This window comes from Aulonocara stuartgranti (assembly GCF_965226115.1).
Source record: "Aulonocara stuartgranti genome assembly, chromosome: 20".
In the NCBI taxonomy this organism is placed as follows: Eukaryota; Metazoa; Chordata; class Actinopteri; order Cichliformes; family Cichlidae; genus Aulonocara; species Aulonocara stuartgranti.
This window is the reverse complement of record NC_138956.1, coordinates 1,439,654-1,464,634: the sequence shown is the minus strand read 5'-3', so window position 1 is coordinate 1,464,634 and position 24,981 is coordinate 1,439,654. Positions and strand designations below refer to the sequence as shown.

The 24,981-nt window shown below is 41.4% G+C and overlaps 4 protein-coding genes across 12 annotated transcripts in view; 3 read left to right on the top strand and 1 right to left on the bottom strand.

Moving 5' to 3' along the window:
• Positions 1 to 8,287, bottom strand: part of nav1a (neuron navigator 1a) — a 98,183-nt gene extending 89,896 nt beyond the window's left edge. For 4 of the 9 annotated variants that reach the window (XM_082518174.1, XM_082518162.1, XM_082518163.1 and 1 more), the window contains exon 1: positions 5,167 to 5,282. The gene's annotated coding sequence lies outside the window, so the exon portion shown is untranslated. The other 5 variants (XM_082518167.1, XM_082518161.1, XM_082518168.1 and 2 more) reach the window with 5 other exon arrangements.
• Positions 123 to 9,188, top strand: csrp1a (cysteine and glycine-rich protein 1a). The gene is made up of 6 exons (XM_082518213.1): positions 123 to 478; positions 2,803 to 2,912; positions 4,518 to 4,686; positions 4,768 to 4,897; positions 4,977 to 5,073; positions 8,212 to 9,188. The coding sequence occupies exons 2-6, from the start codon at positions 2,804 to 2,806 to the stop codon at positions 8,286 to 8,288; spliced, it is 582 nt and encodes a 193-aa protein (XP_082374339.1). The 5' UTR covers positions 123 to 478; position 2,803; the 3' UTR covers positions 8,289 to 9,188.
• Positions 9,189 to 10,205: 1,017 nt separating this feature from the next.
• Positions 10,206 to 12,827, top strand: phlda3 (pleckstrin homology-like domain, family A, member 3). The gene is made up of 2 exons (XM_082518214.1): positions 10,206 to 11,162; positions 12,266 to 12,827. The coding sequence occupies exon 1, from the start codon at positions 10,731 to 10,733 to the stop codon at positions 11,151 to 11,153; it is 423 nt and encodes a 140-aa protein (XP_082374340.1). The 5' UTR covers positions 10,206 to 10,730; the 3' UTR covers positions 11,154 to 11,162; positions 12,266 to 12,827.
• Positions 12,828 to 19,718: 6,891 nt separating this feature from the next.
• tnni1a (troponin I type 1a (skeletal, slow)) lies at positions 19,719 to 23,618 on the top strand. The gene is made up of 7 exons (XM_082520267.1): positions 19,719 to 19,817; positions 21,260 to 21,291; positions 21,379 to 21,551; positions 21,754 to 21,885; positions 22,054 to 22,143; positions 22,288 to 22,464; positions 23,045 to 23,618. The coding sequence occupies exons 3-7, from the start codon at positions 21,504 to 21,506 to the stop codon at positions 23,147 to 23,149; spliced, it is 552 nt and encodes a 183-aa protein (XP_082376393.1). The 5' UTR covers positions 19,719 to 19,817; positions 21,260 to 21,291; positions 21,379 to 21,503; the 3' UTR covers positions 23,150 to 23,618.
• Positions 23,619 to 24,981: the final 1,363 nt, after the last annotated feature.

Here is a 24,981-nt window from a genome sequence, read left to right as displayed (position 1 = left end):
ATTGAAGGGCAGCCCTTGTGCAAGAGAGTTGCAAAACACGGAGTGCAATCAACAAGAAAATCTCTCGGCTGTGCGAGCCAGCACACAGCTTTTGAAGCCCGGCTCACTCCTGTTCAACCCCACCTCTCGCTCTCACTGCGTCTGCTCTCACTTGGAGAGTAAGCTCCCCTGATCCTCCACACAGACTAAGTTTACAGGCTGAAGCAGCAACAGCAGAAGCTCCTCCCTTTCGACACATCTGGAACAGTGTTAAAGCGGAGAGGAGCGCACCAACACTCTCCTGAAGGATAGCAACACAGTAAAAGTTGTTCAAATCAGGTTTTTAAGAGGACTGACCTTTTTATTTTTCTCGCATACTTAAAGTTAACTGTGGACAGCTGGTTTCCTGAACATACCACACAGCTCCATTTACGCTACTCTGACCTGTGAAAGATCTTCCTGCCCATCATCCCTCACTGACAGCTTCTACTTGCTGCAAGTAAGTAAAGATTTTTTATTTTGAGTTCTGATGGATTCTGTTTGCTTCTGTCTAATTTCTTATTTTGTTGATGCATGATGGGAAAGACACTTGCAACACTTATGATACCACAATACCACAGGGTGCCTTTATGTTTCCGTTACAGCAAAGTGTTTCAGAGTGAGCAGCTAAACATTAACGCAAGAGAGGAATAGTAATGCACAATAAAGAAAATACAGCACAGCAAGTTCCTACTAACTTTCACCAACATTACGCTCTGCCTGAATCACACAGATATCACATGCTGTCACATTAAATTTGTTAGTGGACTTCCTGATTTGTAGGAGTTTCCAGTCCTTACTGCTCCTTCCCTAAAGCATTCTCATATCTGCGTGTCCTTGCAGGTCTAAACATGCAAAGCCACCACAATCAGCATGAGCTCGAATTCGTCCTGATGGAAATAATTTAGCAGATACACAGAATATTTATGTAACGTATATGTAAGGAAAACTAATGTCTCCAGTAACCTTTTCATCCATCAAGTGACAATTCTCCCACTTCTCTATGAATTTCCCCTCCTGTGGTCAAACTGACTGTCAACTCAGTCCCATTCTATCAGTGAACAAGCATCAACAACAGCACCACACAAAGTTAAGCAATTACTGATAGCCTTGATTATCCACGAGCATTTTCCTCACCTTCTCATCTACATACTCGGTCCTGAGGCTCATTGCTAACAACAAAAGCTTTTAACCACTGATGCTGATGCTGATTGTCACCCTTCCAAAATGACATGGAAGACTGAGACATTTATTTGAGATTTCAAGTCATAGTTTCCAAAGTCGGCAGCTGGAAAACTCTAAAATGTTTCCATCACTGCTTGGTCCAAAAACATTCCCGGCATTTCTGCTTTAAGTGGGATTGAGGAATGTTCCAAGACTGTAAAACTACGCAAACTGCCATCCTTTATGAGCGGATACTGAAAATGCCAGCTAGTCTCCATCTTCCTCATATAAACATTTACGATGCAGACCTCTCACTTTCTTCTGAGCTATGCATCCAAAACTCTCATTCACCACTGCTTCCCTAAACTTTACAGTTTAGACTTCCGTGGCTGTGCCTGTGGTCTCTTTGTGAGTTGTAACTGTGACTTTTTCAATTTCTATACAAGACAATATGACTGAGCTTCAACTTAAAGCTGCAAAGCAAAGCCATTTATCAGTGATTACCAAGCAACACAGCCCTGTTTTTATAATTATTTTCATTGATAGTAGCACTTTTAAATTCTACATGAAAGATGTAGGGTGCAGAATAATTTAACACACAAGAAGCCATGTGACTGTACATGATATGTATAAATAACTCGTATAATTTATAAACTGGAATAAGAGTTTTCTAAAGGCTCAGCTACATCCAAGAAAACTGCATTAGTTCCCTTAACAGAAACTGCGTTTACAGTGACAAAAAAGGCAGCGTATGATTCTGTATCATAGTGAAATGAGCTCATATTCACAGTAAGTATAAGTACTAAGTTATTTTTAACATTTTTAAATAGAGTCAGAGGCCATGTGGTACCGCCTGTTATTTCTGAGTGAGTCATACTGTATATTGTGCCCAGAAGTCTTAGGTAATCTAAGTTAGAAAAAGCAAGCTAGCCTTGATGGAGTTGTCAATTTTTTTGACATATTTTGAGCCGTATAAAACACAACTGCAGGTATTAGGTGCTGTGTGGTTACGGGCTGAAGCTGTAGATGATAAATGTGAGACATGACCATGAAAAAGGGGGAGGAGGGTTTACACGGTCAGGAATGTGGAAGTAGATATGCAAGAATGGACAGGGAGGGAAACAGACTGGATGGCAGGGTTTTCACATGCCATCGACTTTAACATTCCTCAGAAAATCATGCTTACGCATAACTTCCACAATGACTGCTTCTATTTTTTTAAGAAAGAGACCTTTCATTTTTGGCCCTTTTACAGAAAAGAACTCTTCTAGAATTTTCCACTGCAGTTCTGGCTTGATTGTCCGTTACAGAAACCACAAAGAACTGGCAGGAACATAATTACTAGCCTAGCCTTACAAAGCCAGATGTACAGGCAACCAAATAAGGCTGTTTAAATAGGTTTCCTAAAACAATAACTGTTTGCGTTTCCATGATGGTTCTATTTAACAGTCCACTGATTCATCTGTTTTTCTATTCAGGGCCCTTTCCACTCATTAATTAAAGCACCTTTAAGGTCCTTTTGGTGCATTTCCAGCTGTTTCTACCGTCTGTTTTACCAAAAGCTTCATTTCATATCAAAATATGTCTGTTTTTGTGTCTGTGTAACATGGATTACTAAAGGATGCCTTTGGGAGGAGGAAACAAGTGTGGCCGCTGTTCAAAGACGGTTTACTTTGCAGAAGAGGTTCTCTGTGACGGGCGGAGCTTCCATAGATCCTGCTTCCTGTGCAGTGAGTTAACCGATTGCTGTTTCCTGTGATTGTGGAGCCCAGTGAACTTTTGGCACGTATTACAGGCACATGTAATATTAACCTAATGTGTATGAGCCGTCTGTATGTGCAGACAAAGAGAAAATGCTGTATAAGTCTGGCTGAGCTATATTTGAACTACATCTTGGTCTATTAATTTTTTTGTGTGTGTGTCTCCTAGAAACTGAGCCTTAAGCTGATCAGTTCCCCTTTCGCTCTAACTTCCTGTCAGAGTCTATTCAGATGAGCTGCAGAGAGAAAAAATATCAACACATTTCAGGATTAGCCAGCTTCATATAAAAGTCTTGTATCTTTATAAAATCCAGTTATTTACATTGATGTGTTAGCACTACAAAACCTTTTTATCTTCCAAGGAGTCGCACGAGCAAAAAGTCTACTAACCTAGAGGAGTCCTGTGTCTTTATAAAATGTGATTAAAACAGTCTGCAACTAGGCCGATGAAAAAACCAAAAGGACGCCGGTGTATTTCTGGCCTCTATCGACTTCTAGATTGGTTTCCTGCTTTTTGTAAACCTCTGGGACCATTCCTGTTATCGCTGCGTCACTCCCTGGAAGTCCACTTCAAAAACTAGGAAGAAATAGCAGCACATTTCAGGTTGTTTATGCTGAATGTTCTCCTTAATATGCATCAGGATGGTAGAACTACCAGCGATGAATTTAAGGTGGAGAACCCAGTAAACCCCGGGCGCCATCTTGGTTCAGGTTGCGCTCCTAGTGGTGCTCCTGTTTTTGGCTTTTTCTGGCTTGGACACTGATGGCTCTCACACTGAAGACCACTGTTTAGTGTCTATTTGAGCTTTCTTTTAGTTGTTCTTCTTCTTTTGGCTTTTCTCTTTAGGTGTTGCCATAGCCAATCATCTGCCTCCACCTCTCCTGAACTCTTGCAAACCCTATCCTAGCCAAAAGTACTATAGTTACTGGCCTTGCACCGATAGCAGTTGTTAACCCAGAAAATATAATTCTTGACAATCTGCATATTTCATCTGCCAACGATTTTATACCAAATACCCATCCTGACGCATGCATCCCCATCTGTCCGAGCTTGGGCTCAGAACTAAGAGTACACTGACTTGTGGCTGGGTTTGTCTTCACCAGTTATGATCCCCAACATGTAGTTTAGGTCAGCTTGGGTCAACAAGTTGATGTTTGTTGAGCTGTCTGGTAAAACTGCAAATATGCATCTGCGAGTAATGGAAACAGGATTTCCTGGAAGTGATACAATCTAGCAGGATTGCTAAAATGCTCACAGCAATTCAAAAAGGAAACATCAGACAAAACATTTTGACCACTCCACATACAAGTATTCATCTCTTGTGTACTGTAAATCTTTCATAATGATAAATTAGATATCTTGAAAGAAATGTGGGTTCATGGGGTTTGGAGGAGTTATTTGTGTTCTCGCATCACAATCAAACATTCCTGTGATGGAATTTAGATGAGAACATGTTCCTTCAAACAAAATGTTCCTTATAAGGCAAACAGTTGGGAGCCTTTATAAACACATGAACGTACTCAACGAAAAGTGCAAAGGTATGCAAAACAATAATAACGTGTCTCTTTGTACAGTGGTGTGTGGGAAGAATTTGGACAGCACAACTGTTGCTGTTCATATGGATGAAGTCTACTGCAAGGCATGCTATGGTAAGAAATATGGGCCAAAAGGCTATGGTTATGGCCAAGGAGCAGGAACCCTCAGCATGGACAAAGGAGAGTCCCTGGGAATTAAACCTGAAGAGTGAGTAACACACAGGCAAGCATACTTTTTGATGGTTTTAAGGCTCCTTATCCCCATTTTGTTGCCTTCTTTACCCATCAGACCCGGTCCCCATCGTCCTACCACCAACCCAAACCCCTCCAAGCTAGCTCAGAAGTTTGGAGGATCAGACAAATGCCCTCGCTGTGGCAAGTCTGTCTACGCTGCTGAGAAAGTGATGGGAGCTGGGAGTGTAAGCAAAACACAAGCATATATGCGCGCATGCAAGAAAAACACAACTGCTTTAAAACGAGGCTTGTATATGTTTACAGGCATGGCATAAGTCTGGATGTTTTACATGCGCCACTTGTGGGAAGAGCCTTGAATCAACCACACTAGCTGATAAGGAAGGGGAAATCTACTGCAAAGGTAAAACTCTCTCTTTCAAAGACTTCTATAGAACCAGACAACAGCACTTACTGCCACCTGCTGGCCTTTAAAAAGAATGCAGGTGTAACATACCTCCACATTGGGTCCAAACTTCAAACATTTCCCATGGGTCAATGACTGTCACAATTAAGATGTGTTTCCATGGGTGCAAAGCTAGGAAAGCTAACCCATTCAGGCCCAGGAAGGATCTGAAACAGATAATATAGGTGATAGGAACACTAAATATATATAACTTGGGCTGAAAGAAAAAAAAGTCTTTATAAATGAGGCTTGTGGTTAAAAACGAACTCCTTTTTTATAAGAATGGCCAAATGAGTTGTAATAAACCCTAGAATACAACAGAGGGTGTAGTTACTCAGAAAAATAGAAGTTTTATGATTTCAGTTGAACTCTAAACCTGGGATTCAAAGTTCATGCCTGCAACAAGTTAAACAATGACTCCGAAAGGTTCTCCTCATCAAAATCTGTAAGCCTATTATAAATTAATTACACAAACTATGCACTGTATAGCTATCAAGCTATGTGCTAAATGAAAAAATAACTTTATCTATTACTTTCTGACTCATTTCAATAAATACCAGCAAACACTCACCAGCCACTTTATTAGGTACACGTTGCTAGTAATGGCTTGAACCAATTTTGCCTTGAAAACTGCCTGAATTCTTCACATCACCGATTAGACGAGGTGCTGGAAAGAGATTTTGGTCCACGCTGACATGACAGCATCACGCAATCGCTGCAGGTTTGTCTGCTGCACATCCATGACACAGATCTCCGGTTTTACCACATCCCTAAAGTGCTCTATTTTTGTAGGGTCTTTAACTATAGTAAGAAGGGCTTTGAGGTAACTGTTTTTGTGATAATGTGCTACATAAACAAAATGAACTGAACTTAATTATTAGATTGGGATGTGGTGAATGTAAAGACCCTTTGAGTGAATTCACTGTCATGTCCAGGAAACCACTTTGAGATGATCTGGTGAATTACTCTGCTGAAAGAAGCCATCTGAAGACAAGCAGTAGCACTTGGGTAGGCTGTTTGTGTTTAATCAGTGCTCAAGCTGTACTAATGGGCCCAAAGTGATTCAAGAAACTACCTCTTACACAACTACACCATCAGCAGTCTAAACTGTTGATAAAAGGCAGGATGTACACCAAATTCTGACCCTGCCATGCCATCCAAACGTTGTAGCAGAAATTAAGGATAGACATGTTTTCAATTTTCTATCATCCAATTTTGAATGTTTGCACATAGTAGCCTCAGTGTCACAGTCTCGCTGAGGCAGACTGTATGTGTTGTGAAGAGTGGACCCAAAATGCAGACATGAACGAACTTGGAACAAAACTTGAATATTAACAAAAGGCGAGCCGTTTAATAAGGCTGACAAAAAGACACAACAATGAGCAAAGACAAACTAAACATTAACCTAAACAGGTGAACTAAAATACAACATGAAAAACCCTGATATCAACAGACCTGGAAACACGGTGAAACAACAGATGACCTGACAAAGACTGAGTGAGAGAACACGGACTAAATACACACAGGAGGCTAATGAGGGAAGTGGGAACACAGGGGGAAACAGCTGACACACAGGAACATAACAACATCACAGGGGAAACATAAAGCTGAATACACTGAACGCAGGAACACGGGACCTCTTCAAAATAAAACAGGAAACATAATGAAACGCAGACGTGACAACGTGAACTTGACAACAAAGGACATGAAACATATAAAGGACAAGAGAGACTTAACACAGGGGTTGAAAACACAAGGGGAAACTAATAAACAAGTGAACTTAGAAAACCCAATGAACTTAAACATGAATCATAAACATCAAAATAAAGTAAAACTCAAAACGTTGGGTCAAAAAGACCCAGGATCCCGACACTCAGTGCCGTTATTAGCTGACAAAGGAGACAGAGGTCAGTCAGAGAAAGATGTCCTTGGTTGTAACAAGTAGTTATTTGAGTTATTATTGCCTGGCTATCCGCTTGAAACAGTCTGGCCATTCTCCTCGGACATCTGGCATCAAGAAGGCATTTTCTTCCAGATACATGCCACCCACTAGATATTTTCTCTTTTTCAGAGCATCCTCTGTAAACCCTGGAGATCGCTGTGTGAAAATCCCAGTAGATCAGCAGTTTCTGAAATTCCCCATAGTAATCCTACAGGTCATCTTGATCACATCTGCATGCTTAAATGCACAGACTTGCTGCCATGTGATTGGCTTATTGGACATTTGCATTAACGACCAGTTAAACATGTGTACCTAATAAAGTGGCCGGCAAGTGTATAATCCAACAATGTTGTTAACACAACATCACAGGCTCATATTCGTTTTTATTATTTTGTCACAATACCTTGTAGGTGTGTACTGTAAATTGAACCCACTGGTGATGAATAGCGGAGCTTATCAATGCTCCCAGGGTCCAACACCTTTCAGCTCAATATTCTGTTATATGGGCACATTAACCCCTTTATTGTGTCTGGGACAACCCAGCCCCATGTATAGGCACATACAGAGAAACACGTTTTTCAGGTACTCAGTATGGGCTATGTAGCTGAGGAATATGAGACCCAGCAAACAAAGTTCAGAATTAAACTGCTGAATTAAAGTGTTTACTCATTCCTGCAATCTAACAGCCGCAAAGGTGTAAATCTAACGCTGGTATCATGTTTCAGGGCCGAAACACGCCACAGAATCTGCACTTGAGCGGTAACACTGAGCATTTAGAGGCGCACAAATGAAATAGTCTGTATATAGAAGAACCAGCATGGGAGCTGTGGTGCAATATATTCTTTAGTTTGCTCATATGTAAAATTTATTTGTTAAGGCCGTTGCTAAGTGGTGCACACCAGCTTGAGCTAATGCTAACTCAATCTGTGAGTCTGTAGATCCAGAAGACAGCATGGGATAAAAAAAAACATTTGAGGGGGAAGTCAAAAGTCCTACCAACAATCCTGAAGAAACTTTGGTCCCTGTGAGGAATTCAATCGAGGAATATCATGTTTGCCAGATGGAAATCAAAGCTGATCCAAGCAGGCCACCGTGAGCTATATGGGAGGATGGCAAAGTGTGGAGTCTTATGGCATTACCTTTGTTCTCAACAGCTTGTTACGGCAAAAACTTTGGTCCCAAAGGATTTGGCTATGGACTGGGAGCCGGGGCGCTGGCGCACACTCAGTAGGAACCGCGTATCTTCAGCAGCACAGCTCCAGATTACTGCACTGCCTGGCTCTTCCTGCAGGGGGCAGACGACCTATATCCACAGACGCGCTTGATAGAAAGCTGCTTTTATAAACTGTACAGTCGAAAGGATGACACCTTCATAATCCCATAGAAACAGGTGAATACTATTGCAGTGCTGCCACATATGCACATTTAGTGAACATGAATATCTATGTAAAACTGCATGGGTGATTTGCACTCAAAAATATCGTCCTCTCATTAAGAATTATTTTTTCTCTCAACACTTGCAACCCCTGGTGTTGTCATAAAAAATGATCGCCTGCCAAAAACGATTTCCGGTATTTGGCCCGAAATTATTGTTCGTACTTAAATGGTTGTAAATCACTTGTTGGTCTGTGAAACGTGTGTCAAACATCTCTCTTGGTTGATATCGAGCCACTTGAAGTCAGAAGATATATTTCTGTCATGAGGTAGAAGCTGCAATCAGAGACTTTTATACATCCTTTAATAACGAATGTAAAACTGTCACTGCAGCAGAGGTTGCACCAAATAACACAACAGTTATACAAAGATGTTTTAGGTGGATTGATTATATTATAGAATATAGAGTGTGTACAATAATGTCAAAAAGAAACCTGCTAAACAGATGAATTTTTTATTTTATATATAACACCTTCGTAAATGGTGCTGACTGCAGACTATTTATCAATATAAACAGAGATATTAAAAAGAACAGCACACAAACACACACAAAAAGACATACAATCAACGGAAATCACTTTTTGTCAGACGATCACCTTTTAACATCACAAGATAACCTATACAGCCATCTAAAATTTCACAATTGCGGTATGCTTTCTGAATAGCATGATGATAAATAAACTACAGAGAGAATGTATTTGGTGTCATTGTTTTTATTGGCACAAAGTGAAGTGAAACTGCCTCCTCGGCCTCCTTGTCTCGGTTTGTGTCTGAGGCGAGTATCATAGGTGGTTTCTGTTTTAAGAAACTACACGTGCAGGATACATCGTATCCATTCCTCTCACACCACGCGACTCACTGGGACCAGGTAAGTCCAGTATCTTGTAAAATTAGGGGAATCACAGATACACTCCACCCACAAAGCTTATCTATCACGTAAGAATGTCAGAAAGAATTTACCAACAAATTCCATCACTGATGTTTCCCACATTAGTTCGACAGAGAAGTGAAAGCGGAGCTCTAAAGTTATGAAAATATAATCTGTTAATCAAATGAAATATACATTTTTATTTCACTAGTTGTAAATATTTCATCCTTAATGTGAAATCTGTAGATGAGGCAAATTGGACATCTTTGCGTGTAGCCCTACCTTGTAACGACATTGTTTCCAGAAGGTGATGATCACTAACCGGCTGATTAGTCATTCAGCAGTTTGAACTCTTTATCCAACTTTATCCGCCATGCCACCCACTCACATTCCAGCTCTCAGAGAGGCGAGATTACATAGTTTCTAATAAGGAGTTTCAAGGCTTATAAATGAGCGCTTATTGCACTTTAAGCATATTAGCATTTTAGTTTACTCATTTATACAGAAAGGTGTGTTAGCAGGTTTTTCTACAGGTGCACTGCGACCTCAAAGGGAGATGGTCAGGCCTGAACCCATCTACTCTGTGTTTACCTTTGTTGTGGAATTCAGTTTTTAAAAAACGTTGCACTTTCCTCCACAGCTCTCACGTTGATAACGAGTTACTTTGAAGATGAATAGCATAAACAGAAGAAAAAATGGTAACCAATAATCAAGTTAGGCCCATAATTACCACTGGCAGCATTAAACATGAACATACTGGTGTACTCGTAATTATAATCCATTATTCTGATATTGGCCATTCTGCACTACTTTTGCTTATTTAATACTTTTTTCTTTTTACTAAGAAGTATATTTACCCTGGTGTTGCTATGTTAAAGTTCTGAGCACTCTCTCCACCACTGAAACACATAAAAAGGCTGCTATGCAGAGTGCTGTAAAACACAACTGTCAGCGTGCACTAACTGACTCTCTGTGCCTGTCTTTCTTTCGCGCGCACTGCACGCTGACGCACACACTCAAGATGGGAATTTCATAAACAGCCCGGATCTTCTCCTGCCGTCACTGAGAAGGAGGCGGGTGCTAGTTGAAAGGGGGAGAAGGTCCAGACAGGAGCCGGGCATGTTCAAACATATCCAGGCAGAGCAGCCTACCAACCCGCACGGTGTCCTGTCATTGCGCACAGACGGAACTTATTCACAAACCTTGTTGTAATAGACAAATGTGTTTAACATCATATTTACTGTAGCGAATCTGTTTCCCCGAGGGACGTTGATACGGCAAGACACGCGATGCGTATTTAATAGATTCAGTATCTATCAGAGGATTAAGTTGTCTAGTGTCTGGTACTGAAGAGGTTCCTTCAGCGTGGAAATGTCCTTCGCGGCCAAGGCGATGAGAGACGGACTGCTAGAGAAGCGCAGCAGCGGACTTCTCCAGCTGTGGAAGAAGAAGCGCTGCGTCCTCACTGAGGACGGGCTGCGCCTGCACAACTGCAAAGGAGGCGGCGGTGATGCTCCGGGTTTGGCGTCGAGCTCCAAAGTCAAGGAGCTTCACTTTGAGCGCATGGTCACGGTGGACTGCGTGGAGTATAAGCGAGGGCTGGTGTACTTCACTGTGGTCATGGTTACGGGCAAGGAAATTGACTTTCGGTGTCCGCAGGACGGCACAGCGTGGAACGCAGAGATTGCTCTGGCTTTGGTGCGCTATAAGAACCTACAAGCCGTGCAGACCGGGAGGAACCGGCACCTGTCTACGGGACACCTGGGCAGCACTGGGGAGGACGAGGAGCTCTGATTGTCGAAGGTATCCTAAGTTGTTGTCTGGTTGGACTGAAATAGCTAGAAGTCAAAGTGTGACTTATTGGCGTGGGAAAGCTTTTATTTCATTTATGTAGAAATCATTTTATCTGGGCTCTGGAGAGAGTGGCACCACACCCTCTCATTGCTCAAATATCCTCAAGTTCACTCCCAGTAACTGAGACTGGCAGTGAATCCCAAGCAAATACCTCAGCTAAACAAACATCATCATCATCATCATTATTATTTTTATTATTATTATTGGTTTTTCAAGCAATTGGCAGCTAAACGCACAGCCGTGTGCCGGCAGTAAAACACCTGACTTAACATGTTATTTCCTTTTTGTGCTAATCACCAAACAAGTTGTTGCAATAGCTGGATGGAAAGGAATGAAAAGACCGAGACTCTTGGGAATGAGGTGACACAGAGCTGAGAAGCACTCACGTTAAGCTCGTGCTGAAGGTTATTTACAAGAACCACTTCAGTGTTTAGATGTTCCACCGAGTTAGAGTCCTCTCCGAGTTTTTCTTACTATGCTCATCTGCCTGTACTACACCTCAGTAGACACAAACCAGCTTCACTTGAGGACATAATTAAGATGCAACGTGAGCCTTCAAAATAACATCTGCCTGCCCCTCCCTCACCAAGCAGTCGAGTATTTTTAAACACGCGCACAAACACACACACTGACTTTCCTTATGGGTTTAGTTGACATGAAGCAGTGGGACACTAAGGGTGTTAAATCTGTCGTTGTGACTTTTGAGATCAAGGGTACAGTCGTCACCATCTAATGGAAACAGAGTTATTTAATGAAACCGGTCATCTCAAATGAACTCGTGACCCAAATGTGTGAGTCTGAACTATGAGCTCACAGTTTAGGAATCTGCAGCGATGGTTCTTTAAGAGAGCAGCTCTAGTCAAGTGCCTAAATTAACTTAGGAGCCGTGGTAACAGTGCAATTTAACTCATTACAAATGCACTTTTGAGCGACCCTGCTGCTGAACATAGACGTTAATAACCATATCTGTGCGTGTGCGTGTTTTAAATTATTTATTTCGTTTTTCAATGGTAAAAAATAAAATAAATAAAAATCTTTTTCTCTTCCTTCAGCCTTCCTACTTCCTTGGAGGGAATCAATAAGAAGGGGAAAGTAGTACAACTCACCAGATCCAGAGGATGCACAAAAAGGTCATCAGTGACCATGGAACAAACGACTGAGAACAAGTGTCACAGAAACTCATCTTGTCTTCCCTCATTCACTTGCAAAGTATAGGAATCTGATAAACTGTGGATAAAGACTTTGTTTCTGTCCTGATCTCATTGCTTAAGGACAATTTGGAGACTCCTGCATAAAAAAGCTGTTTTCTGGGAACAGTTTACCCTTTGTGCCTTGATGTTTCAGTAGCATCTTCATTTTTGAACATCATTTTGCGACAGTTTTTGACGCTGCTGAAACAGGAGTCGATTTGTTCTGCAGGCTTGTTTTTGAAGGATTGGTATGACTTACTTTGAAAACTTTAACTTACAGAATGAGCAGATCTTTGAGGTTTTCTAAAGATGGAATTGAAGTATTTTGTTTCTGATATATTGCACTCTGTATACTACATATTTGCTTAAACCATGTACAGTATTAGAACTGTAAAATAATAATAATAAATTTTTGTAATCCAGATTTTTCTGACATATTTTAGTTGGTCTTCTATTTTTAAATGGTGTTTCACTTCATTTCACTGTTCACTGGGAAGTCTAAAGTCTTTTAGCACTGAACTGTCAGCCACAGTTTATTTTAGATTCAGACCATTAATTGCTAAGCTCATCTGTTTCCGGTTGTGCGTTAACCTTGCTGTTATAGCCTCTGGAAAACACACACACACACACACAGTGGCATGGTTTTCCTGCTATTGCGTGTGTGCTGAAGTCAGGGCACCTTTTGTTCTGAGCGGTTTGGAGGACTAATGAGAAGCACAGTGAGCCTGAGGCATGTGCACACAAACATCCACCCACACAGATTCACCTACAGGAACGTGTGTGCACACCCAGCATGAAGTTCATCCAGACCTAAGCATCAGCAGATTCTTGTCAAGGAGACATAGAATTTATTGTTCATTTAATCATCTTGTGCATGTTTTTGTGTGTATATCAAGAATATAGCAGTCTGTGTGTGATATGTTTAGCTGTGTGGCTCGGTGCACTTTTAGAATAAAGGGCTAGTTGTATAGCAACTTCTCGTGTTCCTGTGGAAAACCCCCATTGCCACACCGCATGAGTCAGCAAAGGACAAGGAGTGCTGCAAGAAGTAGAGATGGATCATTGTATTAAGCAGTATGTTTGCGTGTGTGGATTTGTGTGGAGAGCAGGTTTCACAGAGAATATATGTGAAGTAGAGCCGTGGAGAGGTTACACCTTTAAAGGTACAGTGTGTAAAATCTCACCACTAGAGGTCAGCAGATTGCAGTCAACAGAATTTAGTGGCTGTTCATCTGTAGTGAGTGTAATCCAGGGGTGTCAAACAATGAGGGCCCAGCAAGAACTCTGATCTAATCTAATCTCCCCACAGTCATTAATACTACACCAAAGTAACTAGGTGTATGTGTCCCCTGATGTAAAATGAGTTAGAATGCCCTGTTTAGGCTTTTAGTCTGCTGTTTACCTCAACTGCCAATATACCTGTGTCCACCTCTGTTTACTCTGGAGGAGGCTGTGAAATTTAAAGTGTAAAGCTGATGAGTCAGTGAAGCTAACTTCTGTCTGATGAAGGCACTGAGGTGAGTTTTTGTCGGTAAGCACTGCTGCATTGCAGGTGTTAGCTGCTTGTAGCTGGCGTTTGTGAAACTTTCTTTGAAGAGAATCTAACATGGTAGGACTCGGACACTTAACAAATAGACTCTCATATGATGTGAGAATGTAACTAAACTGTTTATCAGAGGGAAACTTTGTTTTTTAGGAGACTTGAGACTAACATTAGCTTGCATAAAGGTAGATTTTGACCAGCTGTTATTGTTTATTTAGCTAGCTAGTTGTCAGCTGGTTGGTAAGATTACATTTATAACCCTCTGACAATAAGTAATTGGGCCAATATCTAGAATAAATAAGTATTTTAAAAAGTGTTGTTTTGGGGGGGTCGACTAGAATGTGATGGAACAGTTATGAAAGTGACAAGATACCAGCTAATAGCAAACATGTATCTACAGTATTATATGAAAACATACATTAACTTGCATCTTTTTCTCCCTCACAACACCAAAGTGTCATCAACTTCTTTTAAGCGTGTCTCAGTGCAATTATTCATTTCTATATGGGAGCTTGAGGGTCCTGCACAGTATCTTAGCTGTTCCCAGGACTGCGCTCTTCTGGACAGAGATCTCCGATGTCGTTCCCGGGATCTGCTGGAGCCACTCGCCTAGTTTGGGAGTCACCGCACCGAGTGCTCCGATTACCACGGGGACCACCGTCACCTTCACCCTCCACATCCTCTCGAGCTCTTCTCTGTTTAAACATCATCTTTCCAGGGAATCTGACAAACATGGAAAATAGAGCTACAATTAATTAAGAACCAGAGTGGTGTCAGATGTGGACTCACAATGTTCTCCTGATGTTGACACCAATGGGACCGTCTGTTGATTAGTTTATGTTGGAGTGCATTCTTCACTGACCAGAGCTCACTTCAAAAATCGTTGGCAAGCCTCCAGCTTCTCAGCTTCTAGAGATGGAGCTGCTGTGTAAATATTAAACCACTAGAGGTCTGTCTCGCCACTTTTAAGTGAGGAAAATGTCCGTGTGTGTGTGTACACCAGTCTGTGTGCATGAATCTGTGTCGGGCTTATCCAAGTTCTCAGATAATCTGTGTGTTTAAAAAGTTTTTTTCTGTTTTTTCCCTCTTTGGTTTACATTCTCCATTATCTGTTGTCACACACTGTGCAGGACTGCAAACAGAATGCCTTTGTGTGTGTGTGTGTGTGTGTGTGTGTGTGTGTGTGTGTGTGTGTGTGTGTGTGGTTGACTTTTATCAGTTTCTGGAAATTGCTGTTGGAAAGTTTTGGCCCTCTCTTTCTTTAAATGTTGTTTCAGTTCAGTTTCCAGGCATTTATTTGTACACAGCTCTCTTAAGGTCCTGCCTCAGCATTTTAATCAGACTTAAGTCTAGACTTTAACCGGGCCATCGCAACACCTGAGCAGAAGCCGTCTCCTTTCAGACAAGCCATATTTGCTTAGCCTTTTTCTAATTGTACTGTCGTGAACTTTAACCTTTAACATTCTCACTGAGGCTTGTAGAGTCTGAGTCACAGCGCTTAAGTTTTTTGCAATTTCACTGAGCATTGCTGATTCCGACTCTTGAGTTAAGGTTTATTTATCTCTCAGTTTACACATTTTACACATAAAATCATCTCATCAGACAGCACCTCAAATTATTAGACAATATGAATATCTTTGTATATATCTGTAGGAAACTCAAGCAACCTATTTATAAGTAATAGCAGACATGTGTTTAGAATTTCTGTGGTGGGTGCAGCCACCCTTTTGTCTTCATTTGGATTACAGACGGTGTGGCGAGGTTTCACTTTGTCCATCAAAGACGCCCTCTCATGCATGTCTGGCATTTTAATCTCTCCTTCGAGGTTCAGGTGTTAGTAAGCAAAACCATGCCCCAGGTTCATGTAGCTGTACTCACTATGACAATATCACGAGTTAAATATGTTAAGCGTGCTAAGATGTTAATATGAGAATGTTAACATAATGTTTATCATTGCTGCCTAAGCCCTATTATTATCACCAGAATGATTGCGTAGAGAAGTCTGGGACTAATCCCTCCTCAACATGCATGCCTCGATCCAGAAGGAAAGGGACAGACTGCAATGTCCTTTATTAAATCTCCTTTTAATATGCAGTGTGAGAACTCATTTTTTGGTGTATTTGATGGTTTAACTTCCTGGTCTACAGTTTTGCACTTATCAGTTATAGATGATCCTGGAAACCAGATAAATAGAGCCAATATCTCCCCAAATAAAGCGCCTTGAGGCGACTGTTGTTGTGTTTTGGCACTATGTAAATAAAATTAAATTGAAAATTGAATTGAATATTTCTTTTGTCTTGGAAGAGGGTCTCTTCCCCCCTGCCATGTTCAGATTACCCCTTGTTTATCTGATATGGGGTAGATTCGATATGATGACAGACGTCTTGGCACACTGATGCCAGTTTATATTTTTCCATTTGTCAGTGTGACATCATGCTTTTTATTGCACTGATTGCTTGCAGGGTCGTCTACAGTATGCACTATACAGCTATCTGCAGTCTGTTAATAATGCCTCTTTGACACTCCTAAGAGGTGATTGACCAGTTTGCATTTGTGCATTGGTCTGCTAGTGGCATATTAGTGTCATAATCACAAAAACTCGATGGAAGTTTAACTCTTGATTTTCACAAGCAACGAATAAAGTGCAAAGTCAAGATACAGGGAAGTATTTAGTAATGGAGCGCGGTGCAGGGACTAAGCCGTGGAGCACCAGAAGACTGCAGGAGAAGATAAAACAGGTTCATGGCGTTTTCAGGTGAGTCTTGAGAGTCAATTTTTTATTGAGGATTTACTGGAATTGAGGGGAAGCATGCAGTGGTTTTAGAGGACATGAGTTTTCCAGGTGAACAATTTATTCAGGTTGTAGGTAACATAACTCCAACTGAGAGAGAAAGGTCAGATAACCAGAAAGCACACATAAAACGAGTCATAATTTGAGAGTCTTATTACCACCACAAGGGCAACAACAACCAGCCAGAGTGCAGGAACGTACACTGGCCTTTTATCCCTGAGAGGTGATCAGCGAACGGAAAGCAGGCGTGCAGGCAGCATTCAGGAGCCGATGTAGACCCACCCACGGACAGAACAGCAAACCAGAGCACTGCCCAAACTCCACCTTAGATCAAGAGACTAACTAGTCATGAATAAAAGTATTAAGCTTGTTTACATTTCGACCCAATCGTGGTGCAAGAGGAAAAGTTCATATTCCCTAAAGGGAACTTAAATATCTGCCCCAAACTTTGTACCACGCCTGTTAAGTTGACTCAAACAGAAGAGACAAAGTCATCATGGATCAAAGACACGGCACGGGATCAATACAATCAAAAGGATTAATTCCCTGTTGACCATAAATCTCCTCATAAAATATAGTGACATTCCACCCAATATTGGTTGAGGTGATTCTCTGTGGATTAAAGTGCTGGAATGACAAACCATAGCTGCCCTTTGTACAGCTGCTACTGGCATGGCTTAAAAGTCACGAAGCCTTCAGCGTAACCACATAAAGGACCCCTGTCACTGTACGGCACAGCTAGTGTTACAGATTCAAATATTGGGGATGGACACAAGAGGAAAAACCACAATAACAACACTGGTCCGGCCGGGTTGAGTCAAACGATGATTTTAATGGTCACACGCGTGGGAGATGGACACCGTACACAGACAGCATCAGATCTCAAAATGGTGGAGCATTGATCAACCTCTTATAGCCTCTCGTGGCCCCCACCTTATCATAAAAGCCTAAACATTCACATGCTTTCTCTCACACGGCGCCTAAGCTACGACCTTGGCTCCCTGTTTATCTGCTCCTGCTGAGATGGGGCAGAAAACTCCAGCATGTTCTCTTCTAATCAGACAAATAAGGCGATGACTCTCTGCGAACAGCATTTCTTATAACTCAGCAGTATAATGCATCATAAAACAATATCATTCATTCACAATAAATCAGCAGTCTAATGTAATGCAAATCAGTTTAACAAATGCAATAGTTACCACATTCTTCTAATTCAGGAGAATAATGCAAACTAAAACGACATAATAATTCACAATCTTTAATTAGGGGTATAACATGGCATAAAATAATATTATAATCCCACAGTCCCACCTACACCCTGCAATCCAGTGTGGCCGGGTTCATTTCTTCCTACCCCTGAGGCCCTTTGTCCCTCTGATGGGCGAACCATATGTGAGATGACCTCTGTGTTTGCGCAGTTCAGATGCAAGAAAAACTATTATTACAACAATAGCCGGCACAGATGACACTCCCATCACTCCCCAGGTCTCCCACAGCTTTATTTTGGTGCTACCTTATACCCTTCAGACGCACTCAGACTAGAACCTCTGTCCGAGGAGCTTTTAGCCTTTATTTTATTGCTGCAGCCACCAGTGCCTTCCAGTTGGGTGATCCTCTGCTCTTCTTTCGTCAACCTCAGGGGTTAGACAACCCTTCAGTCGTGGCACAGATCAGGGGATTATTCTGCCCCGATTTCAAACAACGATCTGTGTATCCTCGGGTCACAGCTGTGGCCCCCAGAGAAAGGAACAGGAATGTGTCCCCCTTTTGCCCAAGAGCCTCTCGAACCTCGTTGGTCTGGTGTTCCTGGATTTTCGTTAACCCCTTCATGGTTATTGCTGTGTTTATGGGATCCATCCTTTTGGAGTGACTAGCTGGAGCCCAAGACGCCATGACACTTGGACCCAGTTGGTGTCTCGGCAGTCACTGTGTCTGTCTCTGCTGTGAAGGATCCTCGTATCTCCGTGACCTCGTCTGGTGTCTGTTCCTGTCTCTGTAAGAGACAGCAAACCAAAACACCTCTCTGCCTAGCCTTGATAATCTAATGTTGTTATCCAATGTTCCTCTAGTGATTCAAAATCGGTTTAGCACATCATGTTCAGGACCTCCTGACCAGTAACTTATTCTAATCACAATTTATGTGTATAAGCGTGTTTGCATTTAGCCCTCTGCACTCAAGGCATTTCCTACAGTTCATCAGTCCGGACCGTCACGCCGAACGAAGCTTACGACCTTCAAAAGACCGAGTGCCAACTCATTATAAGCACATTTGCAAGGTGTGTCTGAAAATTATTAAAACCACTCATTTTAACAAAAGACATCAAAAACAAATTAGCCATTTTAAATTCTAACATCTGCCCCCGATTTTCACAAAAATCATGTGTTTGCTTCCGCCTACCGTCCCACAGTTTCCTCTCCAGTGTGGTACTCAGCTTCTCATGGTCACGGGCATTTTATCTTCTAAACGCTATTCAGTTCATTTTAATGATTAATGCTTAAACATGGAAATAATGATTTATGCTTCTCACTGGTTCTCTAAAAAAGTCCGGAAACCTTTTGGGTCAGCTTAAGTTTCACCGTACCTAAGTTATTAAAACACAAGTCATAAAAATGTTCATATAACCCTTGTTTGATGTTAAAACTCAACTTCCCCCCCTTTTTGACACATGGGAATGTGTCAAAAAGGGGGGGGAAGTTGATCATTAAGTAGAAGTTGATCACCACTTCTACTTAATCTACTTACAAGTGTTTTTTTCCCCCCTTTATTTATTTATTTTTTACATAATTTCCTTTTCCATGCAGTCTATGGCCAGCTTATAGTTCATATTCATATTCACCTACAATTTGTCATTTGAGTTACTCTCATCAGCCTTCAGGCTCCAACTATATTGCCATTGTTTACATGAAAAATGAGCAGAGCAGGATTATGTACCAAGAAGGACATGGCTGACTAATAATAGCGTCCACACAGAAAAGAAAGAGAGATCTGGACAATGGGCGGTGCAGTTAAATAGAGGGCTCATCTCTGATCTGTCCATCGAGCTGCATCCATGGTCACATTTCTCCTGCCTCTGACTCTGGTAAGTTCCCTTCATAATACGCTCTGTGTGTAGAGTTAGACACAAGTTTTATATCTGTGCTTTCTTGATTTACTCTCCTGATATTTAGACTGTAGTGTTGATATTTTAACCTTTGCATTTGTCAAAAATGTGTCATGCATCTCTGTACAGTGAGAATACAGATTGATCTAGTGTTAGTTTATTCAATATGTCAACCTGGTGAACAGCGGGGACATAGAACAGCGGGGACATAGACAATAATAAGTGTTTCAGTGCTATTTTGCTAGCAGCCCAGGTCCATCTTTGGGCACAGACTGTGTGTACACTAAAGCTGTGCTACCATAAAGCCAAAGCAATGGGATGATCAGCTGAAATAATACAAACTGGGGAGTTTAAATCTGCAGCCAAAGCAACTATGTTCAAATCCGAGGTTGACGTAAACTTTCCAAAACACTTTGGGTGGGTTTTTTTTCATTGCCAAGTTGGCCGCACCACAGAGGGTCATAAGCATCCATGAGTTACTAGCAATAAATCCCTGATCCAGGCTGGGCACCCCAGAGCACAGTCACCCACCACAGCTGTCTATCAGTTGTCCCCTGGTCTATTTTGGGAGACAGGCCACTCTAAATTCCTCTTGGCCAGATAATCCTGAGGAGAAAGACAGGGATAAGGGACAGAAGAGATGGATGAGGGACGGCTATCTGTCTGGAATTTTCCTAATCCGCTAAGGCAGATTGTAACCCCATCATGCTAGGTGGTCTTATGTGGTGCCATTCTCAAATGGAGCCAAATAGTGAAATGAGAGGGGAGGTATGAGGAGAAAGGCTGGCTTAAATTGAAAGAGTGAAAGGGTGAGTGCTGCAAATCACTTGCAAATTTGATGAAGGACAAAGGGCACGAGACTGAGGAAAGGTAAGACCAGGTAATAACAAAAGTGAAAACAACACTTTAACAATGAGGTGTGACGATAAATTAAGTATCTTAAACACATCTTAGTGGTGTTAATGCGTCACTGTTTTTTATGGCATGTGGTAGAAAAGCAAAACTGCACTCGGTAAGTTCTGTGAAAAACTAGCACACTGATTCCACAAACATTTTGTGCCTGTATGATATTTTCATGCACAACAAACACATTTTCTTAAACATGCATTTAAAAAAAGACAAAAAAGCTTCAGCAACCTCAGACTTTAAAATGGATTTAAGGTTGCCTAGACCAGCAACTTCCTTTTGTCCAAACAGGTGAAGACCGCTTAACACCTCTTATCCTCTGTCAATTCATTATTAACAATTTCCCCACCTATTGTTTGGCTCCATTTCTATATTGTTCGGTTTTAGACTTTTATAATCCATCCGCACGTGGATTTGTATATTTTTTTATCTGATCCGCTGACAAACAAATACTGCCAATGGTTCAGGGTGTGTGTTTCTGTGTGTGTTTCTAATCTCTCCCGTCTCTTTTCCAGTGAGATCTCAACAGCAGGATGCCTGAACATGTGTGAGTGTTTTCTTACTATAGATACACAGACATTAAAAAACACAAAAACAGGTATTTTAAATTATGTATGTTTCTCTTCTTTTACAGCCAAGAGGTAAGACCATCTGGCTGCTAACTTGTTGATACAATATTCAACAATTTTTATAACTAAGTTAAGCTACTAAACTACATATACATCATATTTACGGATAATCTTGTGAATCATCTGAACCATGCAGCGGAAACCCAAGATCTCAGCCTCAAGGAAGCTGATGCTCAAGGTACGAGAAATCATCTGCAGACTTATTTGATTTATTTGTGTAATACATGTGTTCAGCCCACAGGAGGGCAGCAGATACAGACAACTGAAAGAAAGCCAGCATCTGAATGTTTCACTTGTCATTTGAGAAAAAATGATGTGATGAGGTGTTTTGAAAGAATCTGAACGCATATGGAAAACATTATTTTATGTTGGTTTGACAGAGTCTGATGGTGGCAAAGGCCAAGGAGGAATTGGAGCAGGAGATTTTAGACAAAGAGGAGGAAAAACATAGGTACCTGGCTGAGAGAGCGCCTCCTTTAAACATGAGTGGCCTGAGCCTTGGCCAGCTTCAGGTATGTTCCCTACAGATTCCCCCAAATCTCTCATTTTTCTTTCCATCCTTTGCAGCTACAACTTAGATCATTCCCAAATTATGTCAATAAAGCAAATCAGGACAAGAAACCAAGTAAAGAAAGGACTGCACATGATTTCATACTAAGTTTTCCTTTGTGCATGTGTAGGATCTCTGCAGGGAGCTACATGCTAAGATAGATGTAGTTGACGAGGAGCGATATGACATTGAAGCTAAGGTCATGCTCAACACACGCGAGGTTGGTACACTTTATTATCCCAGCGCATTTCCAATAAGTAGAATTTGAAATGTTTCATATCAGTTATACGTATATTATGCAACACTATGAGCACCATGAGAAACTCCTACATCCTGCTCCCTCCACTCTGTGTCACTCGACCAGATTAAAGACCTGAATATCAAGGTGCTGGACCTCAGGGGGAAATTCAAGAGGCCTAATCTTCGACGTGTCCGTGTGTCAGCTGACGCCATCCTTCGCTCGCTGCTGGGATCCAAGCACAAAGTCTCCATGGACCTGCGAGCCAATCTCAAGTCTGTCAAGAAAGAGGACACTGAAAAGGTGCATGAAAAATGGATAAAAGAGAAGATGCAATCATGCATATGCACACAGAATACAATGAAACCAGCCTGAGCAATGTCTGTGCCATCCTTAGAGCACAGATATGCATTCAGGTACTGTAAGATACAGACATGATGTCAGCGCTTGAGATGTCATGGAACACCTGGAAACAGTGTGTGTGAAAAGTGTGTTTATTAAGACACCGAGTAGGAAGCCACTGCAGGGCGGGGGCCGTGTGTTTGTGAGAGAAGGCACCGAACACAAGACAATGATCCCATTGTACACCGAATATAAGCTTTTGTGGCCACGTCTCCCAACTCCTGAGTGCATGCATGTGCAGATTAGCTTGTTCCGGTGTGTGTATACCTGTGAATGAATGTGTGTCTCTCCAAGTGTGAGGTAAACCAGTTATACTAGTATGGTAATAAACAATTCTCCAAAGGGCTTCCCATTGAATTGAACAGGTCTCAAAGGCTTAGATGCAACAATAACATTTTCTGAACCTGCTCTACTTTGCAGCCTCTGTTTTTAGTCTTTTATACTCTCTGTTGCACAATCCAACTGTCTCCCTTATCTGCAGAAGAGGCCAGTGGAGGACAGTGACTGGAGGAAGAATGTGGAAGCCATGTCAGGGATGGAGGGAAGGAAGAAGATGTTTGATGCCGCTAAAGGTTCTGCGCAGTGAAGCCAGGAGGTGGGCTGGGGTCACATCAGTGACATCACTCCCCTACATCTGAATCTGTCCTGGTCTTCCTGGGTCTATTGTGGCGTCTGTGTTGTTGTTTCGCGCTGATGTCCCTGCGGATGCTCCTGCCATGGAGGTGACAGTATGCCCCCACACCCCTGAAAGGCTTTCAACTATTCTGTCAGCTTTGTTTTTGATAAGGTGTTCAAATGACTCTGTCTGTTATGTAAGATTATTTGTACTTTTCACACCATGTTGCACCAAAGCCTCAGACAATCGGCCTGATGTTTGTATGGCGGACAAATGTGCCAAATTAAACTGTACGTGTGATTGTTTTGCTTGGGGATAAACTTTAACCTTGTAATGTAGATTATCAAATAATAGTGGTAAAAAAAAAAGGTGCACTTCATTGGCTGGACTGAAAGGGAAAAAGAACGAATAAAATATCAAAAGTATACTTTACATGAAACATTTTTCTGTGTGATACTCCTTCATGTGTGATCAGCTGCTGTATTCAGATATATAAACTGCTTTTATAAACTCTGAGAATTTTAGTTTCTGTGATCCTGTCGCAGTAGGACCAGCTTTTTATTGCAGGTTGCAGACAGCAGATAGAGCAAATGCACATAAGAACACGTGCAGTTTAAATGGTTTGTGTGTGTTCTTATGGCTAAAATATCATCCACTACTAAAAAATGCTTATTTCTACTCCAGTCTGAACACAATTTGTTCAGTCTGTGATGCCAACCTTGCCAACAACTCCCATATGGTTAAGACATTTAACTGCTAGATCATACTGACTGGGATTGACTCCCAGGACACCTGGGATTAATGGGAACAATACCTTGCTGTGCTCAACCTCACTAAAAGAAAGTTCCTACTTTGATCCGATGAATCCGCTCTGCAACCTAATATATACTTAAAAACGGCAAGCATCACTACTGCTAATAGCTTTTCAATATTGGTTACAGTTACTTGTTAGTTTGAAGGATTACTGTTTGCTGCAACAACTTGTACATTTGAACTGATATGCTTTGTGTGCATGCTGTCCAGATGTAAAGCACTTCTGTGTGTTTTGCATGTCCATAAAGCACACTCTGCTTCAGTACTTTTTAAAAATCGCCTTACCCAAATGGATGCAAAGCACCCGCAGTCGTCTTGTGTCTGTAAATATAACTTTTGTTGGGAATGCCTTTCTGTTTTATTTCCGTTTGTTTGATCAGGTCTTTCCTGAAAATGTAAGACTAACTTTAGACACAGGAACATTAGAACAGACTGAATGGACACTGATGCATAAACACACAGAGTTCATTACAGGACCTAAAATGATACAGCACCGGTGCAGGCAGGGGCATGCAAACTATTTCCATAAGATAGCAGATGCATGATAGACCAACAACGCATGCTATAAGACAGCCTCTTCTTTAAATAAATGGGAAGCAGACTTTCACAGGTGAAACTTGAAAGAGTCTTGATATGCATCTTATGCTATGCCTCAGTTATCAGTTACGATAATATCTAACTTTGTTTACTGAGGAACTGCACAGAGTATAACAGACACAGATGTGATATAAAGAGTGTAGGTCAGAGTCCAACACACATGGGCTCCAGAGAAAGGTGTGGACTCACACAGCAAACACTCTGACTCAGACTGTAGTGAGAGTCCAGTACAAGAAAGGATAACATATATTTGTATGCTTTATTATTATCATTTAATAAGAGTTTGATTGCTATTAACTACTTGTTGTACTTGTACAGGTTTTCCTTTTAGCTACAGCCTGTAAGATCCACACAAACAAAATGAATACAAGTGTAAGATTAATTATTCTGGG